This window comes from Bos taurus, chromosome 19 (genome assembly GCF_002263795.3).
Source record: "Bos taurus isolate L1 Dominette 01449 registration number 42190680 breed Hereford chromosome 19, ARS-UCD2.0, whole genome shotgun sequence".
Taxonomy (NCBI): domain Eukaryota; kingdom Metazoa; phylum Chordata; class Mammalia; order Artiodactyla; family Bovidae; genus Bos; species Bos taurus.
The window spans coordinates 40771169-40790980 of NC_037346.1; the positions used below are offsets into that span (position 1 = coordinate 40771169).

The 19812-nt window shown below is 49.1% G+C and overlaps 1 protein-coding gene across 1 annotated transcript; it reads right to left on the reverse strand.

Annotated features, from left to right (window-relative positions):
- Nucleotides 1-4092: 4092 nt before the first annotated feature.
- On the reverse strand, nucleotides 4093-15252 carry CCR7 (C-C motif chemokine receptor 7). Its single transcript, NM_001024930.3, has 3 exons — nucleotides 15191-15252; nucleotides 9200-9249; nucleotides 4093-6127 (listed from the first exon to the last, which is right to left on the reverse strand). Exons 1-3 carry the CDS (start codon nucleotides 15198-15200, stop codon nucleotides 5048-5050), a joined length of 1140 nt encoding a protein of 379 aa, NP_001020101.2. The 5' UTR covers nucleotides 15201-15252; the 3' UTR covers nucleotides 4093-5047.
- Between the last annotated feature and the right edge of the window lie 4560 nt (nucleotides 15253-19812).

Sequence of the window (19812 nt, forward strand, 5' to 3'; positions counted from 1 at the left end):
TGTAAACATTGGGAAAGAGTTTGGGGACGTTTCATCTGCGACATCTGTTGAACTTCACAATGTCAGATATTTACTTAGAGCAGTGATCATCTCGTGTCCTAAGCGAGTTCTGACCCAGCCTCGGAGGACGCCAGGACCAGGCGTGTTTCCTCCCCTGCCCTCTGGCTCTCTTGCAGTCTGACCCTGGGACCTACTGCCACTAGAGGGAACAAAACAGACCCTCAGTACCAGGCAAAACCTGCCCCCTCCCTGTCCAGCAGGGAGATGTTTATTTCCCCAGAGATGAGAATCCAGAGGCATGCTGTGTAGTGGTCACTGTGACGCACAGAACAGCCCAGCAAGTGAATACCCTGAGGCTGATGAACAATAGGCAAACATAAGGTTTTCTCCGCCTTCAAAGTGGAGAATGTGGGAGGCAGAGAACTGACAGCCTCTGGGAAGTCTGGATTGAGCCACACACACATGCCCGCACACAGAGGAGCCCGAGGGAGAATGAGCTCAGTTTGATTCATGCCTTAGTCTAGAGCTACACTGGCTGCTGAGCAAGGGCTGTGAATCTTCTCTGCCACAGGCCCCTTGTCTGGATCTCTTTCTGGGCCTGAGACAAGATAAATGACAAATGACAGGGAGGTTGGTGTTGGTGTGTGGTTTGTGTGTGCGTGTGTGCGTGTGTGGTTTGTGTGTCTGTGTGTGTGGTTTGTGTGGGATGTGTGTGTGTGTGTGACAAGACTACTTCCTGCAGGGCCTCTTTCCTGGGGTGGGGGCTAGGAGGGCTGACAGGGTTGTTCTTTTGAGTTAAGGGAGAGATCCCCCTTCTTTTTCCTTGGGGGTTTTTTCTATGGGCTCAGATCGGGAAACTGGGCCATTTGTAACCCATTTCTGGCAAAGAAAGCCATGGGCCCATCTGTCTGTAGGGCTAACATAGCCCCTTCCTCCCCACCTGAGACTGGGAGGCTCAGGGAAATGTGTGCGTGCTGTGTGTGTTTGTATGAGTGTAGTGGGGGTAGCTTTCTACCCACTGAGAATGCTCTCCAAGTCTAGCTCCCAGCTCTGTCATCCTTAGAACTCACCCCTCCCCTTCCTCACCGCTGCCTTCTGCTCACCTCTCAGAATTGCTCCCCACTCCCCATGTCATTTGCCTTAACCCCTCACCCCCAGAGGCCAGTTTCTTCTTCCTCGAACTGTTCACCCTCAACACAGAAATGCAACCGAGAACCTAACACCCAGAGCGGACTCTTTCTTAAAAAAATCAGTTGCCCGATTTCCTCTGGAACCACTGCCATATGTCTTTTGTACTTCATTCTCCCCAACCTAATGGGCAGGATGGAAACTATTGAAGAGGGAGAGGAGAGGGTCTTCTTAGGGACCTGCTGCAGGACAAGAGGGACAGTGCCTGCCTAAGAAGTGCTGGACAGTCTTGGATGAGGCTGGTGTGTGTGAGGGGGGATGTGTGCAAGCCAGTGGGGCGGACTGGGGGAAGAGCTCTGGATGGGAGCTCGAGAACTATCAATTTCTACCATTGCCTAGAGCTCATGGGAGACCTCAGGAGAGTCATTTCCCTCTCCGAGCCTCAGTTGACTTACCCATACAATGGGTGAGAAGCAGAGACTAATTTCAAAGTTGTCTTCTAGCTTGATTTATAAATTATAGGGGGATGGAAATGAATTTGATTTCCTAGTGGTTAGCAACTTTTAAAAATCTACCATTTATTGAACATTTTAATGATTACCAACAATCCTTTTTAAGGATGTCCAAGCATTTTACATATAGGAATTCATTTACTGCTCAGAACCATCCTAAGAGGTAGGTTCTTTCGTCATCCACATTATGTGCATGCTAAGGCACATCAGTTGTGTCCGACTCTGTGCAACCCTATGAACTGTAGCCCATCAGGCTTCTCTGTCCATGGGATTCTCCAGGAAAGGATACTAGAGTGGGTTGCTGTGCCCTCCTCTAGAGGATCTTCCCGACCCAGGGATCGAACTTGTGTCTCTTACATCTCCAGCATTGGCAGGTGGGTTCTTAACCACTAGCGCCACCTGGGGACCCCCATCCCCATTACACAGATTAGAAGACTGAGGCACAGAGAGACTAAGGATCCAGCCCACGTAGTACAGCTGAGATTCAAACCAGGAGGTCTGGCTGCAGACTCCGAGTTCCAGGCATTCCGGGCATTGTGCTATATGTTTGCCAAATCCTCTCCATTTTGCTGTTGAGAAATCTGAGACTCAGAGCAGTTGAGCAACAGCTGAAGGTCACACAGCTGGGAAGCAGCAGAGATGAGAGTCCAAGTCGGCCGGGCTCCAGCGTCTCCGCTCTCCCTCACCCACCTCCTGCAGTCCTGCCAGATCCTCAAGTCCCCAAAGCAAGTTTACCTACTTCCCCATGTTGCAGTGTCTCTTTAGGCAAATGAGTTCCTCCCCCGGACCTCAATTTTCTCAACTAGAGAATGATTAGAGGTTGGGCCAGCTGATCTTTGAGGTTCCTTGCAGCTCCGTGAATCCATGGTTCAAGAGATGTGCAGCTCCAGGCTAAAAAATCAGATTTATAGCCTGGGGTTGTAGCTGTGAAGGAAGAGGGGGCGAGGCACTGGTGATGGAAATAAGGGGAGTTTCGGAGGGGTCGTGGGGCTGTGAACCATGAAGCAGATGAGAGAGAAAGAGAGAGCCCTGGGTGTTCCCAGTGAGTCCCTTCCTTCATCCTAGGCCCCCGTCCCACCTCAGGGTAGAGGGCGTTGTGCAAGCGAGCAGCGACCAGGCCAGCAGTGAGCCGAGGTCAGTGCTTCTGAGACACAGGACTGTGGAGAATGGACATTGCTGGGGGTTTTGCAAATACTTGGAGGTATTTTAGAAAAACGTATTTGAAGCCGAGGTGGCGTGTTTGTGCGGTTGGCCTGGCTTCCTGCTCATGACGGCTCTGTTGCATTCCTCCCCTTCAGGAAGGGGGGATATTTTCCCACATGTAAGTTCACTAGGATGTACACACCAGCATTCCCACCCTTACGTCCTGGCACGCTCCCCTCAAGGCCCGCAGTTGTGCTGGGGTCACCCCTCCCACCATGGCAGCTGCGCTGATTAATATTAATGTGGCTGCTGGGGCCACGGCACCGTGTGCCAGCCTCATCCTTCTCAGGGTGCCGGTCCCGGCTCGAGCCCAGTGCAGCCGGTGGAGGAGGGACCGCAATGTGCTTATGAGATGAGAGAATGGTTTTCATTTCCAGGCAGACTCTTTTCCCAATGAGGCTCTTTTCACTTTGGAAAATTGATGGAATCACCTTTTCATGAGTGTTTTAGCTTCCTCCCACCTCCAGACCCTGAGCTATTATAGCACCAGGTCCTCATACATCACAGGCTGGACTAACCTCTCTGGCTTGGAGAAGCCGGGGACTGGGCAGGCATCAGAACACCCAGTGACATGGATCCTGGGCCTGTGATGGGATCAGTGGCTGTTCCTTGATCCCTTCCCCTCCACAATGGGTGTCCACACAATGGAAGGCCATTGTTGCAATAGTGGTCAGGAAGGGTCAAGGGCAGACCTGACTCCCAAGCATCCAGTACAGGATGTATCACGTGGGTCCCATCTCAAGCCCCCTGGATCCAGGATGCCACGGCAGATGGGTGTCGGGGGGAGGTCCTCCCTCTAAATACCATTTGGGAGCCTGGGGAGACTGACTAAGGGACAAGGGCTCCAGTTCCAGACTGAGCTGGGATAGATGAACAGGACAGTGTGGAAGTGCTACTAAGGGTCAGGGAGGGTTCCCAGCCATAGATGCTACAGAGATAACTTGGTTCTTTTCAGAGCTCGGCTCAGACTGTGGCTCTAGATCACTGCTGACTGCATAGGCTTGGGTCCCGGGAGCTCTGGAAAGGTGTTTGCAAGCTGGACACCTTGTCCTGCTGCCCCTCCTCCCTCGTTCAGCCACTCAGGGCCTGTGTCATTGGAAGGGCTCAGAGCATAGCTCAAGCAGACCTTGTGGCTCTGAGCATCTCTGAACAATGAAGCCTGGGGGAGAAAAGGGCTGTGGGGGTGGTCAGGTGGGGTGTGGGGTTTGCAAAACAAGAACACACTCATTTGCCATTTACTGAAAAACACTTTTTTCCCTTTCTTTTAAAGTTGTTTCCTCCAGGGAAAAGTTTTATTTGTAATGAGTAAAATGTGCTCTCTTAATGAACTGAAAGCAGAACAGGATGAGAGATGTTTTGTCCCTGTGGCAAAGAACAAAGCAGCAGCTCATTGGCTGGCAGCAGGCAGCACTGTCACCCACCCCCGGCCCCTAACCTTTCTCCTTGCCTGCTCCTCCCTTTGGAGCCGAGCTAAGACCTGAGATGGGCCAGCCATACTTCATCTCTGCCCCAGAATCCTGGCTGGGAACATGGCTTAGGCGGGGCCTGGCCTGTGGGAAGCACCACACCCCATTCAGCGTGGAGAGCCTGAGGAGAGGTGGCGGGCGAGGGCTCAGTATGCTTTTAGGAGGCTCGGAGGCTGCCGATTCTTGCTGGCTCGAATGCCAGAGGAAAAAGAGAGATGGAGGCAGGGATTCAGAGAGTTAGTTTGACCCACTGGCATCCTTGTTCCCCTGCTCAGGCGAGAAATCTCCCCACGGTCTCTTGTCTTGGGGACAAAGCCTGGCTTTCTGGAATACTTTGCCTTGAGTCTTGGGGAGGACTTCTTTTGAGAAGAACATTGATCTGGAATGCTCGCTGGGCCCCTTCCACCACCTAGATCTCACCAACACCTGCTCCCCCACTTCGCGAGGTGTGAGCTGTTTCTTGACTTTCACCTCTGGTTTTGGGGTTTAGAGGATAATGGTCTTGGTTTTGGAGTGTTGCAGGATCTGGGGTAGCTTATCAACCATGTCTCTTTGCAGCCTTGGTTGAGGTAGCTAGCGAGGGTTGGCGTTCTGTCTTCTGCGGCTCAGGTTTTCACCACGAGATAAACCTTAATGGCCAGACCAGCCTTTCCCTCAGCAGCTGTTGGATCTTCTGCTCCATGTCCCTGATCCGAGGGGCCCTGGGAGAGGTCCCTCTAGTCCCAGTGGAGGTGCCTCCTACGGGGAGAAGGTGGTGGTGGTCTCAGCCTCCACACTCATGGAGGACCGTCGGGTGTGCCGGCAGGAAGACCACTGCCGGAGCTGCTCCTGGCTGAGGCAGCCCAGGTCCTTGAAGAGCTTGAAGAGGTCGCTGCGGAACTTGACGCCAATGAAGGCGTACAAGAAAGGGTTGACACAGCAGCGGACGCAGGCCAGGCTGTAGGTGACATCGTAGGCGATGTTGAGTTGCTTGCTGAGCTCGCAGCTGGTGCCGCTGGTGATGTTGAAGTTGGCCACCGTCTGGGCCAGAACCACCCCGTTGTAGGGCAGCTGGAAGGCTACGAAGACCACGACCACAGCAATGATCACCTTGATGGCCTTGTTGCGCTCGAAGTTGCGTGCCTGGAGCAGGGTGCGGATGATGACGAGGTAGCAGAAGCTCATGGCCATCAGGGGGATCAGGAAGCCTACCACCATCTGGGCCACCTGGATGGTGATCAAGGCCTCCACGTGCTCGGTGACAAGGGAGCACCGCAGTGCCTGCTCGCTGCTGCTCTTCTGGATCCCGCTGTACATCACCTCTGGGGTGGAGAGCACTATGGCCAGCATCCAGATGCCCAGGCAGGAGAGCTTGCTGATGAGAAGGACACGGGCACGGTGGCGGTGGGCCGAGACGGCCTGGACGATGGCAACGTAGCGGTCGATGCTGATGCATAGCAGCAGGAGCATGCCACTGAAGAAGCTTATCTTGTAGATGCCAAAGATGAGCTTGCAAACGTGGACCCCAAAGACCCAGGACTTGGCTGCGCTGTATGCCCAGAAGGGGAGGGTCAGAAGGAAGAGAATGTCTGCCAGGGCTAGGTTGAGCAGGTACGTATCAGTCATGGTCTTGAGCCTCTTGAAATAGATGTAGGTCAGCATGACCAGCCCGTTGCCCAGAAGGCCCACGAAGCAAATGATGGAGTACATGATCGGGAGGAACCAGGCTTTGAAGTTCCGCACATCCTTCTTGAAGCACACGGACTCGTACAGCGTGTAGTCCACCGTGGTGTTGTCTCCGATGTAATCGTCCGTGACCTCATCTTGGCAGAGGCACACCTGCAGGGAAGGAACGTGCTCCAGCTTAGCTGAGTGGCTTGAAATCTCACTGCTCTGCGACTGTCTGGAGCAGTGGTTTCAAACTGTGATCAGCATCATCTGCGAATTCTTAGACCCCCATCTGAGACCCACTGAACCCAAATGTCAGGAGCTGGGGCCCAGGAATCTGTTTGTCTAAACTTTCTAGGTGATTCTTCAATTTCAAATTGGTGGCTTCTCATTTTAACATGCTCTTGAACTTGGGGATTTGGTTCATATCATGTAGTAGGATAAGGTGAAGCCTGGGATTCTGCATTTCTAGTAAGCAGCAAGTCTTCTGAGAGACTTGATCTTACAGATGTTAATGGCAGACTGGAAATGGTCTAGGCTTGGGGGTCAAAAGAGCCTTGGCCTGGTTAAATATACTTTGTCTCTCCAAGCCGCAGTTTTCTATTCGTGAAATGGAGATGAATACTATCTCCTTCACCTGGTTGTTGTGAGGTTCCTAACTCAGATTCTGGCATCCTTTTGTCTTCATGGAACTTTGATTTTGCCTGCTGGAAACTCCACAAGAATGGGATGGTAGGTCTTTCTTTTTGAGCCTCCTTTGGAATCTGGTAGAAAGAACTTTCCAAGGGAGGGGGCTTACAAAAATACCCCAGCTTTGGAGGGAAAATCCACTTGGGCTAAGGTTGAGGAGGGCCCAGAGTGAGAAGGTGCTGGTGGTTATAGTCGCTAAGTTGGGTCCGACTCTTTGCGACCCCATGGACTGTGGCCCACCAGGCTCCTCTCTCCATGGGATTTCCCAGGCAAGAACACTGGAGTGGGTTGCCATTTCCTTCTCCAGGGGATCTTTTTAACTCAGGGATCGAACCTGTGTCTCCAGCATTGCAAGTGGATTCTTTACCCCTGAGCCACCAAGGAAGTGGAGTGAGAAGAGAGGAAGGGAAAACTCTGTTAAGAGGCCACAAAGCCCTGGGTTGGGGCAAGATGCTGTGATCATGGGTGGTGAGTGACTGGAAGGCTTCTGGATCCCTGGGGCCCCAGGCACAGAGACCGGCAGGCAGCAGGAGCTCAGGCGATGTGGGCCCAAGTGGATGGTGGGGCTGCAGCCTCAGCTGTGAGTCCTCTTGGGCATGGGAAGGAAGCACAGCCATATCTCCGCCTTCCTGCCATCTTCCCACCCTCTCCCCGCACCTTACTCCTCTCTCTTCCTCACTGTCTCTTCTGGCAAATTCCAAACAGTAGGGCTCACATGTTCAGGGCTTTTTTTTTTTTTTTAGCCTATCTGCAGGGCAGGGTGAAAGTTCAGGCAGACAGCTGTGATTTGATCAATGAAGGAGACACATGGGGTGGCTGAGCTGTGTGGGGCGGGGAGCTGGGCTGGAAACTGCCTCAGCAAGCTCCTGGTCCGTCCTCCGGGAATGGGGCCCTGGGCAGCCCTGTGTGATGGATTTATACAATGGGGGAACTGGAGGGACTGTAGAGGTGATGAAAGGAGGCTCTTGGAGAAACAGTGTGACTGGTTCAAGGTTACTGAGCCAGAACGGGAACCCAGTCTCCTGATTTGCCTGTATCCTGGCTCTTTCTCACTTCCAAATTCTGGATTAATCACTGTTCTGTGTGGGGACAGGGTGAGGACCAAATCATATCCTGCAGCCTTTTTTGGGTCATTGCTATCTTGAGAAGAGATGTCAGTGGCAACCCTTTTCTCTTTTCCGGATATGACTGCAGCCCGGGAGGCCTGCGAGAGGCTGGCTGTCCTTGGCTATCCAGGGTAACACCCGAGACCTCAGATCTGGACATAAGGGGGTTCTGGGCTTCAGCGGGCAATACACCCAGCCTCTATGACCTGTGCTTCCCACTGCCCCGTTCTGCCTCCTTTTTCTCTTCTTCATACCTGCCCCACCCCTCACCAGGGGCCACCAGGCTTGATGTCTCTGCAGCCCACAGCCCCACCACATCCTGCCCCATCTGAGCCACCCCCATCTCCCCAGGTAAAGAGGAGGATGAGCCCAGCTGTCCCTCATCCCCTCCCCAACCTTCCAGCCTCCATTGTTAGCACTCCAGCCCTCTGGAGTCCTGGGAAGAGGGGAGATGGTGGGGAGGGAGGGCTGTTGGGGAAGGGGGCCAGGCTGTAGGCTACAACCCAAGCTCCAGGAGGCCTCTGGGATGGGGCTTTGGGAACAGTGCCCAGCTTGGGGCCTGCCTCAGGCCAGAGCTCCTGGAAAACTGCCTCTCTGGCCTCCAGACCTGGGGAGGAGCCAAGTTCTGAAGCACTGCCTCTCCAGCTCTGGCCTCAGCCGCCTCCTCCGGCTCCAAGAGAGCTCCCAACCCCAGCAAAGTCGGGGGAAGAGTGGATTTCTAACTCTGACACTTGGTGGGTGTGGATTTTCTGTCTCCACATCTGGGATGGAGAAGCTGAGACCTGTAAGCTGGTGGCCTTTGCTCCTCCAGAGTTCTGGGCCCCCCTGAAGGATGGATTCCATTCACCCTCTGTCCCTCCAGGGTTCCCATCCTCCCCTCCCCTTCCCCCAGTGAAGCTCAGATCAGTCTATTTCAGAAAAGGGAACTGGGGCTTCGAAGGGAGCATTTAGCTGGAGGTCTTGGGAGGAAGACATGTTTGGGGCGATAGGATAGTAAGCTGCCCACAGGTTCTTTTCTCATCTCACATATGAAGATTTACACTCATGGGTGTGGGCACATATGTTCCAGACCCAGTAACCTCACAGCCTTTGCTTTTTGGCAAAGCAAAGAACTCTCTCCAAGAACTCAGGAGTCTTCTTTTCTGTCTCCTGGGTGGGGATATTGGAAGTGAAGTGGGGAAGGCAGGGTAACCTGCTTTCCCAAAAGTTTTAATTGAAATGGAGTAAAGGGATTCAGAGAACACCTGTGGCTTTCTAGGGTTACTCAGAAGATGGAGAGGGCAGCCATCGGCTTAAAGAAGACCAAATTTGTGCCTGGGTCTATTTTTTTTCCAGTAAATGCCCAGTGACTCCACCAGAACCCCAGGGCCTGGGTTTAAGGGCTAGGTTTGCTGAGGGGCATTTGGGAGAGGGAATGGAGCTTTCCTTGGCAGGCAGGACACCTCACCTGGAAAATGACGAGAAGGGCCACCACCAACACGTTCTTCATTGGCTTCCCTGAAGGAGACAAGGTAGGAAAGTTATAGCTCAGCAGGGCTAGCTCTTTGTTATGAAAAAACCCCACAGAGCCAGGGAGAACGCAGGGAACTTTCATCACAAGCTCTGGACACTGCATCTGAGAACATGAAAGCCAGATTGTGCCTTGGGGCACCTGGCCAGCGGCCCAATCTCACTGACATCACCTCTTCTTGCTCCTCAACTCCAGAACGGGTCCTGGAAAGGAGGGGGATCAGAATGCAGGGCAGGCGCTCCCCCATCCTGGCTCTTCAGGGTCTCTTCTGGAATTGGAAAGTCCATCCTGGCCCAGATTATCCCTCAAGGCTGAGCTTCAGCTGACCTTGACTCTTGCATCTGGATGATCCCCTCCTACTCCATGCTGTGCAGGAAGCAAGGTCCTGAGATGGTGGAGGTGGTGTGTGTGTGTCCTGCCCTGCTCTGGTGCCAGGAGCCAATGGGCAGCATTTTTCCTGCACCCAGTGGGTGGGCAGCCACCTATGAAGCCCTGACTGTTTCCTGGTGGAGGCTGGCTGAGGAGGTAGACTGCTTTCACAGGGCTGCATGAAGGAGTGTTCCTTACTGCCTCTCAAGGCCAAATAGGAAAGTTCTTCTGGGACCCATGAGGCTTCCCCAAACAGCCCTCACCCGGCTGTTTGGGGGAGCTCAAACAGCTGGATGGATGGCTCATCCATCCAGCACTCATTGGTGGTTCACCTGGTCCATGCCCCTAGCCTGCTTTTGGGCCAGGGACATCGTCCCTTTTACCTACTTCAGGCCCATAAATGAGGAGGTGCCCAGAGACTGTGTGCTGCTGAATGAATGAATGAATGAATGACTTGTTTGCCCTTCTCCCAAGCTGCCCTGTGGGGACCTTGCTGTGTGGCTGTGTGACAAGAGTGAGGCCATTCCCTGAGGTCACTTGACTTGCATGGATATGTTTTCTCTTCTTTAACTTGCTTTTAATCTAGGGCCTTGGTGAAAGAGAAAAGAGGCAGGTGAAAGAGAAAAATGGTGGGAAGGAGTCAGAGGCTGGGTACTTTCTGGAAGCCAGGAGGCCCTCCTTAGTTCTGAACAGCAGGTTGAGAACCCAGGTTCTCCCAAGGCCTGATGTGAGCCCTGGTGGCTCAGTCCTGCTTGGTGGCTGAGTTGAGAGCTGGACTTGGAATTTATTTCTTCCAGGGGGTCAAGCAGGGGAGACCAAGCAAGTCGACAGGGTGATTTATACAGAGGTCTTATCTCACTTAAAGTCTGAGAGCTGTGCCCTATTCATCTCTGTAAAACCCCTTCCTATAATTGGACCAGCCCATGGGAGACAGTAACTGTGATGCCAGGAATGAATACAAGGCAGGACTTGCTGACCCATCGCACCTCTAGTCTCAGGAGGTTCAATAGACCAATGCTTGGGACCCTGCTTCTAGCACCTTCTGGAAGCTCAGGGAAGGAATTCCTTCAAGCAAGGAATCCTGCTTTCCAAGATGCAGCAGCACAGGGCCAGTGACTCCGTGTGCTTGGCCACAGCACCACCTGCTGGAAATTTCATGACATGACATCCAAGTTGCCATTATCCAGGGAGTTTGCCTAAGACGGGAATTCTGGGGTTGGGGTGTCTTAGAGGAAGGAGGAAGGGCGTGGAGCCACATAAATAAACAGGCATTTCTCCTGTTATACTGCACATTACTGCTAGGCACATCTTCCTCAATCATAGCTCTGATGCCAACCCCCATCGTGCCCTCCTGCTAAATCCTTAGGACCTCTCTACCAGTCCTAAGGATGGCAGCCTGATGCTGAGCGTGGCTGTCCAGCTCTCCACCGTCTACTTGGACCTGACTTCCTAGCTTCATCTTCTATTTCTGGGGGCAGGAGCTGTCGTCCCCAGCTTGCCCCTGAGTATTTGCAGTCCTGGGTGGGAATGGATTTTTGTGCAACATCACGGCTCCCCTCTCTCATCCCCCTTCCTTGCTGAATTATCCCGAGAGCCCCTGAGCTTGAGTCCACATCTCTACCCTTAAGCACACTCTCTTCGCGGTCCAACGAGCTGCTCAACCTCCACTGACTCATCTTGGTGTGAAGCGCTCGAGGTTTCTTTAAACATGTACCAGTCTTTCGGTTACTCTAGAGAAAGCCTGCTCTGACTTGTCAGTGAGAACTGAGAAACCTCAAGGTTTTGATGTCACAACGGGTGAAACACGAGGGGCAAGAGCTGTGCTTCTATTTCACTCCATCAACCTCCTTTCCTGGGCCCTGTCCCAGTCCTTTTGCCACTGGCTGGGGGAGGGCTCAGGACAGGGGCTAGAGGATGTGTGTAGGTGAGGTCTCCCTCCAGGTGTGTTGGAGACGGTTGTTGAGCAGGGATCTTCTAGGACCAGCATAGGTTGTTTTTCAAGAAAGGTGACCAAACAGGAACTTGGGGGAAACTCTGGTATGAAGCAGAGGGACCTGGTCAACGGCCTTGACTCAAATGATTTTTGTCTGTTACAAAGTCATAAAGCAACTGGCCTTGGGCAGCCACCCGGGTGGGGCCAGAGAAGTTGGGAATCTCAGGGGCTGAGGAGTGGTTGAGTGATGCATTGGGTATTTTCTGAGTTCTTGAGTTTCAGGTAATGATCACAACGAAAAGGAAATTCCCTAGAACTCCAACCTTAGCTCCCAGTGAGAGAAACTAGAGATTAGTAACTTTCCCAAGGTCACACAGCCGGCTGGTAGTGTAGCTGGGCTTTGAATCCATTTAATTTCAGAAACCACACTCCCAATTCCTCTTCCGTGCTGCCTCTCAGACTTTATGTTCCTTTCTCTCCTAATATCCTGTGAGTTACCCCTTGTGAGTCTCATTCTGTGTTTCAGAAAATAGTGCTCAGAGAGGTTAACCCACTTGTTTGGGTCACACAGCTGCAAAGAGATGGGTCTGAGATTTTCGAATGGAAATCCTGCTACTTCATTTCTGTTGAGTCTGTTGTGTATTGGAGCCTCTGTGGAGCATCACGGGAATCCACACTCTCCTCCATCTATTGGTCACTTGTTCTGTTGCTTCTCTCCCTGTAACATCCCAGAGCTGGCCCCACTTCTACCCTGACATAAGGCTTTGCCACCCCAGAGCTCCTCTGAAACACAGATCACGATATTTAACTCACCTAACTAAAACAAAAAAAATCTTCACTGGTTTCTCATTGCTTTCAGTAAAAAAGCCCAAAGTTTTTCAGCAGTGCCATACAGAATCTTAAAGATTGACCCTGCCTGTCCGTCCTACCTCCCTTCCTTCTCAGTACAGCCAGGTGCTATACATCCTCCTCAACTTGCCTCTTCTTGTCTCTATTAGCTTTTATTAGAGCTGACCAGCTGGGAGCCTGCAGGCTGAGTCCACAGGATATTCTGCTTTGTTACATGGAGTTTAAAAAAAATTGGATTTGGATGCCTTTAGGTGGGGCTAACCTCTGAATCACTCCACTGTCCTCCACTTACTATATCTTATGCCCATTCCCTCAGTTACATTACTGGCAATTGAGCCATTGAGATCACTAGTCCTGCTACCTCCTAGGCCCCTTGCTTTTCCTTGTCTGCTTCGAGAACTTCTACACATCCTTCAAAACCCAGCTTAAATGCCCCGTGACTCATAGTCACTGTTCGTTTCTTTAGGTTTCACAATTGCCCTCCTTTTACCCCATCAGCACTCTCTTGCCCCTTCTTGCAATGGCTCATTGACACATGTGTCTCTCCCTGCACCAGACTGGTCCTGCCTGAATTCTTCCATCAATAGCAGTTGACTGAAAGTACCAAGCAAAGAGGAGAGATTTCCCAACAGCTCCCCCAGGCTGCAGGGTTCCCCTCTTCCCCAGTCAGGCTCCCCCAAAGGCCAGAAGGGATCGGCCCTGAATTCCTTCAACATCTCCCTCTGCCACTATCTCTGGCTGAGCTGTGGGAAATGAGTATCTCATGGCTCATTTTTTTTCTTCTCTGCTTTGGAAAATTCTAACTGAAGTCTTAGGCCCCATTTCTTGAAGATGGATGAAGAAGGCGCCTCGGGGCTGCCCATTCAAATCATGAAAAAGGCCAGCTCAGCTCTGGTTCTGGCGTTTCTCATTTTGTGTAACAGAAACTCTACCCCTCACTCATCTCGGGCGCCCTGCTGGGCTGACAAAGAGAAAAAAACAGATCCTCTGTGGCTCATCCGTCCTACAAACGGCCCAGAGCCCTGGAGCCTGATCTGAGCAAAGTGTCTCCGTGATGTCCCCCGCTACCAGTATTTGGGGCTCAGTCAGCCGTTGGGGCGCTCTCGAATTGAGTGAAGCAGTAACAACATCCTTTTATACTGGAGACATGTCCTGCATTAAAGGGACCTCCCTCCTCTGTTAATGCCTGTGAGTCTAGCACCCCAAACCTAGTCCTTGGGAGGAGGACCCTCCGTGCTGCGCTGTGGCTGCTCTCGCGGGCTCATCGAATCGGTGATGTGCATCCCTCTCTGACTCTCTGCTCAGTCGTTTCACGGCTTGCAATCGGCTGACAGCTTGCAATCAGCTATGATGGGAGAATTTACATCGTGGAAATTGGCAAGCACTACATATCAGGGAGCCGGTTTTCTAGGCTTTACTAGTGCACCACGGGGACCTGCTTGGTTTCTTTCACAGAGGTCAAACAGAGGGGGGCAGGATCGGGGTCTCCAGGGGACAATGTCTGCATTCTGGTACCATGGTTAGTAGGGGTAGATGTCTGGGAAGTGGGATTAGTGGGCAGGCTGCTGGAAGGAGGGGAAATTATTTTTAATAACTAACATCAGAGTTCTTGATGCCATTCATTCATTCCACAAACCTTTCTCTGCTCACACCTCCAAAGCCCCTGGGAATCAGAGGTGCAAGAATCAAAGCCTGCCTTCCAGGAGTTCTGGGTCGGTGGGTGCAACAGCCACTTTAGCCCTTTGACAGCTGTTTGCTGAGTCGACCCTAGGTTCCGAGTGGGCGGGAAAAGCCGACATGAAGGCAAGAGGCTGTGGTGTGATAGGGAGGGGTGTGAGGACAGCAGAAGATGAACAGGGAACCTTCACTTTTTAAAGCCAACCTCTTGTGGCTTTGAGGCTGCTGTGGTGTTTGTTTGCTGGTGAGAACAAGCCGTCCAGGAACCTGGCCTTTGTAGCCTCAGCCCAGTCTGACTTTAGCTGAGATTTGTAAATGGGGTGTCTGGAGCTGGGTGAACCCCTAAGAACCTGCTTGGGGCTTCCCTTGGCTCCCTCTAGTTAAGACCAAGGTTAGACCAGAGGATGGATTTTGGAAAGGGAAGAGCCATCTCTCCGGGAAGAAAAAGTGAGTGAGACTGGGGGCTGAGTTGGAGGCCCTGGCTGTGACTTCAGCTGAAGGCCCCTCGTGGTCTCATTTTGTGTTGCCCATTCAACCTTTGACTGGCAAGAGGCAACAGCTTCCCCGTGGGATGTGCAGCAGAGAGAAAATAAGTGCAACTCGTGTTGCTCGTATAGTGTCATTTACACAATGCACTCACCTTGAATCTGCCTCTCGTCATAACCCTAAGAAAGCAGACAAGCTCAGCCCTATTTAGCCTGGGAGAGAGGTGGGAATAGGCGGGCGAATGGAGGGTCCTGAACCCTCCAAGATTTCTCTGATGAAACGGGGCCCCCAATAGCCTTTCCCATCACCCCCTGGCTAGCCAGAGCAGGTGCTGTCCAGATCTGTACCACCCCAGCCCTGGCACCTTCTGCAGAACCTACTATTCTTGGTAACAATGGTCACCCCCTTCCCCAGGTCCGAAAGAAGTACCTGGAGGAACAGGGGAGCACGTTCTCTGGGAGGAGCCACTGATTCCCACTAAAACCACCTGGTCCCTCTGGGAGACTCCCCCATGCCTTCCACCCCATCCTCCATCCCCATTCCACAAAGTCATTCTGGCGGTCCAAGTGACCCCGGTAACTGCTATCTCTTTCACTTGGGGGAGGCTCACTCACCCAGGTCCATGACTCTCTCGGCGGCTGAAACCACACAGGAAGGTTGTGCCGGGGCTCTGTCTGGGGAGGATGTGGTTCTAGCCCCTTTTAAGCTTTGAGAGGAGCCACCCTCTCCCCTGCCCCTCCCATCCCCGCTCCTCCCACTAGTCCGGCCTCACTCAGGCTCTGGACTCAGGTGGCTTCCTGGGACCCAAGAGTGTGAAGGGTATGAGAAGGTGAAAGAGAGTGACAGCCCACTCAGTGGTCATAGGATCATGAATCATTGGGTCATTTACATTCAGGAAGCCCCCCTTGCAGACTCAGGGCCCCGCCCAAGGCAGGGGAATGAAACTATTTATTGATTTGATAAATGTTTACAGCCTAGGTATCACATGCCAGGGAGCTGGAGATAAGTGAAAGATCCATCCCCATCCTTCCCTTGCCCAACTCAGTGCCACAGGGGACTACATTTCCCAAACTGCTTTGCCCTCTGGCTTTTGGGTAGGTTTGGCCAGTGGGAGGCACTGACAGATGTTGGAAAGCAGAAGAGGAGGGATGTGCCAGGATCTCTCTCTTTTTTTTGAAATTTATTTATTTTTAATTGGAGGATAATCACTTTACGATATTGTGTGGTTTCTGCTGGACATCAACATGAGTCAGCCATTGGACCAGGTTGTCTCTTTTCTCCTCTTTTTTCTTTTCTTTCATTTTCTTTACTCTTTTCTCTCCTCTCCTCTTTCTTTCTTTTCCTTTTAAGTACAATTTTATTGAGATATAATTCACAAGTAAATTCACCCTTTTAAAGAGTACCAGTCAAAAAGAATTTTTTTTTTTTTGGTATATTCACGGAGTTGTGCAATCATCACCACAGTCTATTTTGGAACATTTAAAATAGCTTCCTCCTGAAAAACCACCCCTCCTCAACCCTTACTCATTAGAAATGACTCTCCATATCCCCTCCATCCCCACCCCCAGCCACTGGTAACAACAAGTCTACTTTCGTCTTTTACAGACTTGCCGATACTAGACATTTCTCATAAATAGAACTATTCGCTATATGGTCTTTGTGTCTGGCTTCTTTCACTTAGCATAATGATTTCAAGGTTCACTCATGTTGTCATATATAACGATACTTCATTCCTTTTTATGTCTCGATAATATTCCATTGCATGCATATACTCCATTTGGTTTATCCATGATGAGCTGGACGTTGGGGTTGTTTCCAGTTTGGGGCTATAATGAATAATGGTGCTAGGAATTCATATACAAGTTTTTGTGTGGACGCATGCTTCTTTTTCTCTAGAGAACATGCCTACGAGTGAAAATGTTGGGTAATATTGCAACTACATGTTTAACATTTCAAGGAACTGTCAAGCTTTTCCCAAAGTGGCCTCACCATTTTTCATTCTCATCAGCAATGTACGAAGGTTCTACATCCTCAACAAAACCTGTTCTCTATTTTTTTTTTTTTTTGGTTCTAGCCATCCTAGTGGGTGTGAAGTGGTTTTGCTTTGTGTTATCCTAATGACTAATGATGGCGAGTGCCTTTCATATGCATGTTGGCCATTTGTGGGCTTCCCTGATGGCTCAGTGGTAAAGAATCCGCTTGCCAATGCAGGAGACATGGGCTCAATTCCTGGGTTGGGAAGATCCCCTGGGAAAGGAAATGGCAACCCACTCCAGTGTTCTTGCCTGAGAAATCCCATAGATAGATGAGCCTGGCGGGCTACAGTCCATGGGGTCGCAAAAGAATCAGATAAGACTTAGAGAATAAACAACAACAGCGCAACGTTAACCACTTATAAATTTTACTTGGAAAAATGTCTATTTAAACCCTTTGACCATTTTAAAGTTGGATTGTTTGCTTTTTTACTGTTGAGTTACAGGTGTTCTTTATATAGTCTTGATACAAAAGCTTTATCAGATACATGACCTATAAATATTTTCCCCCAGCCTGTGGATTATCTTTACTTCCTTCATGGTATCCTTTGATGTACAAAACTTTAAAATTATGAGTCAAATTATTTTTCTTTATTCACATTCTTTTTGTGTCGTATCTAAGAAAATAGTGCCTAATTCAAGTCCATGAAGATTTATTCTTATGCTTCTTTCTAAAAGTTTTATAGTTTTAGTTCTGACATTCATTTTGAGTTAGTTTTTGCGTATCATGCATATTCCCTTCTATTCCAAGTTTGTTGAATTTTGTTAGTTGACTTCTCTCTGTCCATTGAGATGATAATTTTTGTCCTTTATTCTATTAAATATGGTGTATTATAGAGACAGACTTTTAAATGTCAAACCAATGTGAATTCCTGGGATAATTCACTTGGTCATGGTGTATAATCTTTTTTTTTTCTTATGTATGTTGCTAGATTTGGTGAGGATTTTTGTTGAGGATTTTGGCATCTATAGGGGATATTGGTAAGTAGTTTTATTTTCTTGCAATATATTTTTGTAGTTTTGGTATTGGCTAAGTTTAGTTGAGGCTTTGTCAATTTTGCTGATCTTTTCAACGTACCAACTTTTGGTTTTGTTGGCTTTCTCTATTTTTCCTATTCTCTATTTCATTTAAATAAATATTTCTAGTCTTTGTTACTTTCTTCCATCTTTTTGAATCAGGTTTAGTGTGTTCTTGTTCTGATTTCTTAAGGTAAAAGCTTAGGTTCTTTATTTGAGATCTTTCTTCATTTTTCTAATATAGGCATTTACATTTAATAGGCATTATAAATTTCTCACTAAGTACATCTTCAGCTATATGCCATAGGTTTTAAAATCTTTAATTGGGGGTGAGGATAATTATTTAACAATGTTGTGTTGGTTTCATCCCATAGGTTTTTATATGGTGTGTTTTCATTTTTATTCACCTCAAAGTATTTTCCAGTTTCTTTCCCTGTGAATTCTTCTTTGACCCGTTGATTATCTAAGAGTGTATTGTTTAATTTCTGCATATCTATGAATTCTTCAAATTTCCTTCTGTTATTGACTGTGGTCAGAGAACATACTTTATATGATCTCAATTCTTTTAAATTTATTGAGATTTGTTTTATGTCCTAACGTGTGGTCTATCTACGTTCCGTGTGCACCTAAGAAGAATGTGTATCCTGCTGTTGCTGGGTGAAGTGTTCTACAGATATTTAATAGGCCCAACTGGTACATAATATTGTTCGTGTCCTTTATTTCCTTACTGATCTACTGCCTCATTGTTGTATCCATTATTGAAAGTAGCATATTGAGGTGTCTCTGACTGTGATTGTTGAATCGTGTATTTCTCATATTTCTCCCTCCAATTCTGTCAACATTTGTTTCATTTATTTTTGGTCTCTGTTGTTTAGGTGTGTGTCTGTTTACTTGTTATGTTCTCTGGATGGATGACCCTTTTTATCATGATTACATATCCTTTGTCTCTGCAAACATTTTTTGTCTTAAAATCGATGTTGACTGATATCAGTATAGCCTTTCCAATATTTTGAGGGGTAAATATTTGCATATTTTTCCATCGCTAGGATATTTCCTGTCTCTCTCTGCTTCCAGCACCCGGTGGCACCCCCAGCCGTGGCTGCATGTTTTTGAACCCAGAGTCCATCAGCCAACCCCTGTCTCTGTGGTGCCAGCACCTGATGAGTAACCTGCACTTTAGTTCCAACTCCTGCCCTATTTTCTGGGCTCTGGTAGCACTACCTTTTCCTCTGTTCCTCCAGTTCTAGGGATGGTGGCAACTTCCTGCTGTTTTTAATATCTGGGTGGCTTCACCATCCACTGTTTGACTTATCTGCTCTTCTATCATCTGTGTAACTGACTCCCTATGTTAAATTCCTTTTGTCTGAAATATCTAGAGCAGGTCTTCTTTTTTTTGCTTCCACTCTGACTGATAGAAGACGATACCTATTCCTAAGGAGTTTAAGGCACAGTAATCCCTCCTTTCCATGGTTTTTCTTTCTGTGGTTACAATTATCTGTGGCCAACCATAGTCTGAAGATAGCAAATGGAAAATTCCAGAAAAAAACAATTCCAAATTTTTAAATTGCATACTATTTTGAGAAATGTGATGAAATCTTGTGCTGTCCTTCTCTGTCCCACCTGGGATCCCCATTGACATCACCATGGCTTGATGATCTAGGATCACTTGAAGCAGACAATACTGCTTCTGATGATACCTCAACAGTAGTATAATGCTATGTTACAATGCCATGTCATTCACCTCACTTCATCGTATCAGGTAGGTATTTTATCATCTCACATCGTTATAGGAAGGAGAGTGAGCACACTGCAATAAGACATTTTGGGAGAGAAAGAAAGAGATCACATTCACATAACTTTTGCTACAGTATATTGGTATACTTTTTCTATTTTATTGTTAGCTATTTTTGTTGACCTCTTACCATGCCTAATTTATAAGTTAAATTTTATTATAGATACGTATGTATAGAAAAAATATAGTAAGTATGATATATAGAGTTTGGTAATATCCATAGTTTCAGGTATCCACTGGGGGTCTTGAAACATATCTCCTACAGATAAGGGGGGGGACTACTGTGTAGAAAAAGTTAAGGCTAGATTGCATCCCTGTTGCCTACAGTTATGACTGAGACCAAGCATGACATGATGCTTTACCTAAAATGAGGGAAGGAAATCCAAGATTGAAT